This window comes from Manis pentadactyla, chromosome 9 (genome assembly GCF_030020395.1).
Source record: "Manis pentadactyla isolate mManPen7 chromosome 9, mManPen7.hap1, whole genome shotgun sequence".
NCBI lineage: Eukaryota > Metazoa > Chordata > Mammalia > Pholidota > Manidae > Manis > Manis pentadactyla.
In genome coordinates this window covers 58,428,792-58,437,897 of record NC_080027.1, presented here as the reverse complement: position 1 = coordinate 58,437,897, position 9,106 = coordinate 58,428,792, and the positions used below count along the sequence as shown (strand labels likewise).

The window sequence follows — 9,106 nt, the reverse complement described above, 5'->3', positions numbered from 1 at the left end:
TTTCTCACTTGCTCTACGACATTTATAAAATAGTCCATCTCTACGATATGAAAAAGAACTTCCAACATCTGCACTCTCTGGAAGACTCATGCCAGAAGATGATCATCAAAAAACCCCAACAAAGATCCACGCACTGCTACAGCTGTAGATGCACTCATCCCACCAGTTCCTGGACTTGCCATGGGAATGAGGAAGGAGATATCTAAGCTGACCTGTGCATACAGTAAAACAACAAATTTGACTGGATCTATACTGTTGGAACTCAACCAAGAATTTGGAGAAGTGCAAATTGTAGCGCTCCAAAGTCTTACAACTACAAACTATTTATTGTTAAAAGAACATATGGCATGTGAACAGTCCCCAGGAATGGGTTGTTTTAATTTGTCTGATTTCTCTCAGACTGTTCAAGTTCATTTGGACAATATCCACCATATCATAGATAAGTTTTCACAAATGCCTAAGGTGCCTAACTGGTTTTCTTGGTTTCACTGGAGATGGCTGGTAATTACAGATATGCTTTGGTTATGTAACTATACTCCTATTATGTTAATGTGTGTGTGCAATTTAAGTAGTAGCTTAAAACCTATACATGCTGAAGTTACTCTACAAGAAGATATATCAAAGAAATAATCAATCTTCCCATGTTTTCTTCCGCCTGCTACTTCTATAGCTTTTCTTCTTCCTTCCTAATTACAACCCTTAAATAGAATTCGTGCCTCATATCAAATTTACCGAGTATCATAATTCTTCCAAGTGCTAAAGACACCTCAAGACAAATGCTGGGCATAGAAGCCACAGGGCATAAATATGCAAAGAAGTAAAAAGCTAACTTTTTCAAACAATAAGGCTTCTCTCTCACTTACCAACTTCACATTTCCCTGTATGGCCCCGGAAGATGACTGGTTAGCCAGAGACGGGTAAGATTCCTCAAGGGAGGAACAACCTAAGACAGGCACAGTCGCAGGGGGGCCATCAGGTGAGAAATTGGGGATCAACAGAGGTGAGGCTTAGAACCTCACCCCCCCGCTCTGAGAGAAACCTTCTGCATACGTGGATGTTTTATTGCCCTGGTCTAGCTTGGATTAACACATAGTCTACAGGCACACACCTGATCATCTACATGTGCTCTCTTACAACACTAAACTATGTTTTCTACCTTTATCTTGTATCTACCTACCACTTCAGCATTTTATTAAAAATAATAATAATAAAGAGAGAAATGTGGTATCCACATATAAATCAAGTATAAAAACCAAATGAGTATTCATATTTGAACTGACTGTTTAGAGTTCATAATGCATGAGCAAAACCGAAAGTTTCTGTGATGACTGCCCTTGTACTGTTCACTATGTAACTTATTCATTATGTAAGAATTTGTTCTACATGTAAAAACTTGTTTGTTATGCCTCAGAAGATTGGAGACTGACAAAAATTAGGCTTGGGGTGGAATAATGATTGTGCATTGAGCATTGACTCCCCTATACAGAATTTTATTGTCGTTAACAACCATTTGATCAATAAATATGAGAGATGCCCTCACAAAAAAAAAAAAAAAAAAAAAAAAAGGACAGACTTCCATTGGTAAAATAAATTAGTAACCGGGATGTAATGTAGAGCATAAGGAATATAGTCAAGATATTGTAACAGCCTGGTAGGGTGATAGCTGGAACCTAGAATTATGTATATAAATGTTCTACCACTGTGTTGTACACTTGAAACTCATGTAATGTAATACTGTGTGTCAACTACCCTTCAATAAAAAATAATTATTAAAAAAAAAAAAAAATAGTCCATCTCCACCCCCTTCCCATGTGAAATAGCCCTTTTGTCATATACCAAATTCCATATGAATTTGGTTTGATTCCTGAGGCTTTCTACTCTGCTCCATCGTTCTCTCTGCCCGCTTCTGTGTGAGCACCACACTGTTGTATTCATTGAGGCTTTAGAATGTGTTCCAATATCTGATAGGGCTGAGGAGCTCTCATTGCTTTTTTTTTTTTCCTCCAGAAATAGTTGAGAATTCACTTTATTATATCTTCTTTATTCTCTCGTATATAGGAAAGCTATTGTTTTCTGTAATTTTGTACCCAGCCACCTTTCTGAACTATCTTTCTTTGTGGTCAAGTTTCTCTGTTGACTGGGGTTTTCCAGGTATACGGTCACACCAACTGCTATTCCCTCTAAACCCACCCCTCCAATCTTCCAGCCTCAGTATCCCCCTGAACCATGCCTGTCAAGATCAGCAATGACACTATATTGCATATACCAAGGTCAGTTCTTAGTCTTCATCTTACTCATCTCTCGAGGAGGATTGTGCTATTGTTCATTCCCACCTTCTAGAACCAGCTTTTCAGTTCAGTCTCTAGGGTACAATGCTCTCCACCTTGACTCCTTCCTTAGTAGCTGCTTCTTACTGCTGTGTTGGCTGAGTCCTCCTCTTCTTCCAGGTCTCTGAAGGTTGAAGGACCTTATGCTGAGTCTTAACACTCCTCTCCAACACACTCGTGCCCAGAGTGAGCTCAGCCAGCTCCTCTGGAATGCAAGTTGCATGTTAGTCATCACTGCATCTGCCCTGTGTGAAACAGTGCCTGGCACAACACAGGCACATAATAGTGCCATGTAAATGAACAAGTGAGTGCATACATTTTTCTGATTGTCTTAATTCTTCATAGTTACCTTTTTAAAGGAAATAACAAGTAACTCAATTTGGCTGCAGCCTGGGCTCAGTAAAGGAAGTCATAGGAGCTAAGGCTTAACATATTGGCTGGATCTAGATGATCTGAAAATAATCTAGCTAAGAAATTTCATGATGGGGAGGGAGAAAGGTGGCAGTGTGTGGGGCATGCTAAATTCCTTATTTTTTATAGGGGATGTGATACAGATAAATCAAAAATACAAATGTAGTCTTGTGATACAAAGCTGTGATGTTAACTTCTAAAACAATTAAGAATGGTAACCAGACATATTGGCTGCTACTGGGGAATGAGACTAAAAGAGACTCTTTCATTCTACACACCTCAGTGTGATTTGAAAGAAAAATAATATACATAAATTAGTCCTGTGATTAAATTTTTAAGAGATCAAGTGCGCCATTCCAGGCAGAGCGTTGAATGCCAAGCAAACCATTTTTGAGCTATGGAAGCCTACATTGTTCCATAGGTCTGCCTCCTGCCCTGGCTCACAGCAGGCAGCAAAAGGCTCCATAACAGCCATTCCTCACAGGGAGGGGAGCCAGGCAGGGCAGGAGGGGAGAGGCCAAGATAAGTGACTTGCAGTCAGGGCAAATGATAAATACGCTGTGAAGGTCCCTGTCTCACGCATCTCCAGGATCTCATGTGCCAGTGCCCCTTGGCAACCCTAACTCTAACTCGTGGGCGGAAATCATGGGGACTGTCCAGCATCTTGATAAGCCTCACTCAGTCACCAGGCTCTGCTCCTCAGGCACCTCCCCATCTAGAGGGTAAGAAAGCATTCTCTGCTGATTATCAATCCCAAGAGAGCTCTTCCTTTTCTACACACCACCTCCAGCGAGAAGAACAGTGAGTGCTAAGGTAAGAGTTGGCTTAAGAACCACCTTCGTTCAAAAGCAGTTTTGTTTTCTCCCTCTTAGTCCACATACTCATGAACTCCGCTTGGGGTAGGGCATGCAGGGGGCCAGGAGCACCCATCAGCAAGGGGCAGGAGACATGGAGCTCCTTCATGGGAGTTTGGGTGCTGATAGCCAGGACTGTTGGAGAACCAAATGGGGTCAACCAGGTTATCTTTGCCTCTGTTCTCTCTCTATATATATACCCTCCCTTTCTCTCCAAACATTCACACAGGCAACTATGGAGAGACATTTTTTGCTAATTTTAATTTAGGGAGCAAGAGGGTATCTGGCATTTCATTCCAAAGCTAAATTGTTAATAACCTCAGGTTTCACAGATTTACTTGCTATTCAAAGGTGTGTTTTTTTTCCTTTGTATCCTTGTATCTGGCATTGTCCCAGCAGAAAATACAGAGCGTGATCTAATGGGGTAATTGAGGAGAGCTGAAGGAAGGGACTGGTTACGAAGGTGTGGGCAGAGCTAAGGGAAACTTATAAAGGATGCTGCGGCCCCCAAAGACAAGGTGTAATTGGGAGTTGTTACCATTGCTTCAGCCTGGGGAAGGGGAAGGAGAATTTTCCAGAACTCGGGGACGGCTGTGGCTGCGGCTGTCGTGGGAGCTGCAGCTACAGGAAAGGCCCACCAGACAGGGACTGTGTCCTCAAGCAGAGTAACAGGGCCACCACCAACTCACAGCCTGCGGGGAGAGAGTCAGGGAGTCACAGACCTCAACTGCCCTTCTCCTGCCCTCCGATCTCCTGTCTGTGTCTCCCTTTCACTGAAAGCACAGGAACCAGAGGAAAAGGGAGCCCATACATGAGGCACAGAGACAACCCCTCCCAGGACACAGAGAAAGATAGAGAAGATAGAAATGCAATTTGTTGGAAAATGGAGAAAATCCATCTCTTCTTACAGCTTCCCCATAGTCACTATTTCCTGGGACTCTCTCTCTCTCTCTCTCTCTCTCTCTCTCTCTCTCTCTCTCTCTCTCTCTCTCTCTCTCCCTCCCTCCCTTTAGGTGTGATTGGATCAATTTCTCATTGTATCTACTCAGAATATTTGTTTGACTGTCTGCCCCTCTCTGTCTGGTCTCACTTCTTCGGAATAATCTCTTATCATCATAAATGCCTTGAGAATGGAACATAGGTTTTCAAAGGTGGGGGCACACAGTTATTTATAAGTATTTTAAATGTATGATTTTGGTTGCTCTAGAAAGAAATTCATTATAAGAGTGACTTAAACTGTGTCCCCGACACAGAGCTAGGCAATGGGGACACAGCAATGGACAGGAGAAAAGCACTTCCTATCTTCATAAAGCTGACACACTAGGCCATTTCTAGCCAAGAGGCCTGGCCATCTTCACACTGTCATAGCAAAAGGTCATGACCTTCATGACCTTAAACCATGATCTCCTTCTCTCTGGTCAATGGACCATGTCCAGTCACTGAGAGACCCCTGGCTCATGCCTGGGGCTTCTGACTTCCTGGCCCTAAGAGGAAATCTCAGTCTCAGGTGGAAGGAATGCTGAGTTCAGAGTCCTATTATCATCCCACATAACCTGCCTAGACTTTTCTCTTCCTGCCTCCTGCATACAAGGCTGCTCTGGGAGACTGAGTGGAGGTGTTTGGACTGAAGAATATCCCCGTGTCAGTAGAGAGTCCATGTTGCAGTAGAGAGAGCCCAGGCTTTAAAGTCAGTGGGAACTTGGTTTGAATCCAAGTTCCAGGCCTTCAAGGCTATGTGGCCTTCAGTATCAGACTTGGCAAGCCTCCCTTTCCCCCTCCGTAATGTGGGGACAGTGTTTCCCACAGAGCAGGGTGGCCCTGAGAATCGTGATTGTACAATTGGTGCTATATTCATCGTTCTTGTGTTCCCAGGGGCAGCAGTGGAGGGTTTCTGAGCATGGATCCCACCATCCCTGGCTGGGCGAGCGCACTCACACCAATGAACGGAAGCGACCAGGCCCTTCCACAGACTTTCATTGTGGAGTTCCTGATCCCGACCTTGCTGATCCTCATACCTGCCCTGGGTGGCCTGGCAGGAAACGCGGTTGTGCTCTGGCTCCTGGGCTTCCGCCTGAGAAGGAACGCCTTCTCCGTTTACATCCTTAACCTGGCAGGGGCCGACTTCCTCTTCCTGTCCTTCCAGACGGCATTTGCCCTGGAGGAACTCATCAGCCCCTTCCACTCCATCTCCAGGTGCATCCCCAGCTTTGCCTTCCCTGTGCTGACCTTCGCCTACCTCGCGAGCCTGAGCATCCTCAGCGCCATTAGCGTGGAGCGCTGCGTGTCAGTCCTGTGGCCCATCTGGTACCGCTGCCACCGCCCCAGACACACATCAGCTATCATGTGTGCCCTGCTCTGGGCCCTGTCCCTGCTGCTGAGCCTCCTGGAAGGGAAGTACTGTGGCCTCCTGTTTAGGGATTTTGACCTTGATTGGTGTCTGGTGTTTGATTTCATCACTGCGGCATGGCTGATCTTCTTATTTGTGCTTCTCTCTGGGTCCAGCCTGGCCCTGATGGTCAGACTGCTGTGCGGCTCCCAGCGGATGCGGCTGACCAGGCTGTATGTGACCGTGGTGCTCACAGTGTTGGCCTTCCTCCTCTGCGGCCTGCCCTTTGGAATCCATTGGTTCCTCTTGATCTGGGTTCAGAATGGCTTGGATGAACTATATGATCTGGTTGTAACTGTCCTGTCCTGTGTCAGTAGCTGTGCCAACCCCATCATTTACTTCTTCGTTGGCTCCTTCAGGCAGCGGTGGCCAAAGAAGCACAAAACCCTCCAGCTGCTTCTCCAGAGGGCTCTGCAGGACGCATCAGAGGTGGATGAAAGTCAGGCCGGCCTTCCTCAGAAAAGCCAGGAGCTGTCAGGAAGCAGCCTGCTATGCTGACTCAGAGTCTCTGCTTCAGTCAGACAGATGTGGCTTTGAGAGCTAGCATTGTCCCTGTCATTTTGGGGGATTTTCTTAACTTCTCTCAGCCCCTGGGCCTCTGATCTTAAAACAGTTAAGATAATAATCCTCATGAAGATTAAGCGAGGCAGGGCCCGTTACACAAACACGGAGTGCAGTGTGTCAAGGACTGCTTGCTTGCCCAGGGCCTTCACCTGTCGCTAGGTGAACTTTGCAAACTCTGGGCTCCACTTTTGAAGATTCACTTTCAGCACAGGCTGCAAGTAGTGCGAAAGGCCTAAATTTGGTCACTGCGCTTGGCAGGGACTAAAAGATCATTTCACTTTTGACAAGACTCTGTGGTCACTTTCCTACTATCTGTCTCAGTAAAATTAAAAGAATTAAAGTCCAATCTAGCCCCAAAGAGCAGTCTTCTTTGATTTTGGCAGGCCTTAAAATATCTCCCTAGCTTAATAAATGTTTATTGGAGAAATGACTTAATGAATGAATAGATTAATTTTTAAGGCAAGCCTGTGTGCTAAATCTCCATTTGCTAAATTTGAATCACCGTCTTTAAGTTTATTGTTTTCCCCATCTTCCACTTTTGCAAGGATGAAGTTACATTTTATAACCAGATTAATCAACATCAAATCTCACTTAAAGTTGGAGGTAAGTTATCCTCCTGTGGGCCTTTCACGCCCTCCAGGGGAATCCCACTGCCCCCCAGGCAGTCCCATGCCTTTGACTTTGCCCTGACCCTCCCTCTCTGGGGATCGCTGATCCTTCCTGGAAGGTTTCTGGTGGGTCTTTTTAGACTCTATGTTCTCTGAGGACAGGATCTATGTCAGACTGGCCTTTTATTCCAAAAAGCTCACAACATTTATTTTTTTAATCTGATTACAGAAAGAGATTTTTTAACTTGCATGTTCTATAAAAATAATATATTAAGTTTAAATGTTGCCTCTTGGAATCATTTTTTTGATTGAGGTACAATTAGGAGAGAGTGATTGCACAGATCATAAGCATGCAGTTCAATGAGTTTTGGCAATGATACACCCATGTGACTCAAAGTTCCATCAAGGCATAATACATTTTCCTCACCTCTGAATGTTCCCTCATGTCCCTCCCAGACATTCCTTGTGACCCAGAGGCAACTATTGTTCCTACTTCTGACACCAAAGATTAGCTTTGCTTAACCTCTGACTTTATACATTTAGGATGATACAATGTATTTTTTTTGTTCCTATCTTCTTTTACTCAGCAAAATATTTGGGGGATTTACTTGTGTCATTGCATTGCATGTATCAGTCCTGTGTCCCTTTTATAAAGCTGTGTACTCTTTCACTGTGTGGTGGTACCACAGTTTAGTGTGCATAATATTCCATTATTGGCTATTGTAAATAAAGCTGCTCTGAACATTTTTATTCAAGTTCTTTTCTGGACCTATGTTTTAATTTCTCTTGGGTAAATAACTTGAAGTGAAATTGCTGGGTCATGGGAAGATGTATGCTTAATTCCATGAGAAATTGCCAAACTTTTTTCTAAAGGTGTTGTACTGTTTCGCATTCCCACCAGCAATGCATGGAAGTTCCAGTTGCTCCACAAGCTCCCCAACCAGCATGGTATTGCTAGTCTTTTGAATGTTAGCCATTCTAATGAGTGTAAAGTGGCTTCTCACTGTGTTTTAATTTGCATTTCCCAAGTGACTTATAAAATTGAGCATCTTTTCATGTGCTTATTGGCTACTTGTATTTTATTTTAAGTGTGTGTTTGTGTTTTGCCCATTTTTATTAAGTGGTTCCCTTTGGTATAATGTATTTTCAGGAGTTTTTATATGTAGTCAATGAGTCTTTCATTAGTTACGTATATTATAAATATTTATCCACATGGTGGCTTGCCTATTCATTTTTCATAGATTTTGCATTTCAGAGTACTTTTAGATTTATAGAAAAATTGTACAGAAAGTACAGAGGGTTCTTGTATACTCCTTGTCCCCATCCCTACTCTCCCACACAGTCTATCTTGTTACTGACACCTTCCATTAATGTGGTACATTTATCAAAATTGATGGACAAATACTGATACATTATTATAAACTGGAGTCCATAACTTACACTGCGGTTCACTTTGGGTCATAAAGTTCAGTGAGTTTGACAAATGCAGGATATCATTCGTCTGTCACTAGAGTATCATATTAAATAGAACCTCTGCTCCAAAAATGAACTGAATACCTAGGTATAGATTTATTTTATTTGTTTGTTTTTTTGTATTCATCCTCCTTGGTGTTCTCTGAGCTACCTGGATCTGTGGTTTGCCAATAATTGGAACATTCTCAGCCATTACTACTTCAAACATTTCTTCTGTTTCTTTCTTTTTTCTCCTTCTGATCTTCTCATCATATGTATTTGATACCTTTTGTGATCATCTCACAGTTCTTGAATATTTTGTTTCATTTTTTTCAGTCTTCTTTTTCTTTTTGCTTTTCAGTTTAGGAAATACCTATTAATGTATCTTGAGGCTCACTGATTCTTTCAAAGACTGTGTCAGGACACAAGGGCTCCTGCAGGAAAAGGTGTTTTTCAGCCCATCAAAGGCATTCTTCACATCTGTTACCATGTGTTTATTCCTAG

The 9,106-nt window shown here is 43.2% G+C and overlaps 1 protein-coding gene across 1 annotated transcript; it reads left to right on the top strand.

The window, feature by feature from the left end:
- The first annotated feature begins 3,473 nt into the window (after positions 1 to 3,473).
- LOC118929765 (mas-related G-protein coupled receptor member X2) lies at positions 3,474 to 8,681 on the top strand. Its single transcript, XM_036920155.2, has 2 exons — positions 3,474 to 3,551; positions 5,465 to 8,681. The coding sequence occupies exon 2, from the start codon at positions 5,490 to 5,492 to the stop codon at positions 6,474 to 6,476; it is 987 nt and encodes a 328-aa protein (XP_036776050.2). The 5' UTR covers positions 3,474 to 3,551; positions 5,465 to 5,489; the 3' UTR covers positions 6,477 to 8,681.
- The last annotated feature ends 425 nt before the right edge of the window (positions 8,682 to 9,106 follow it).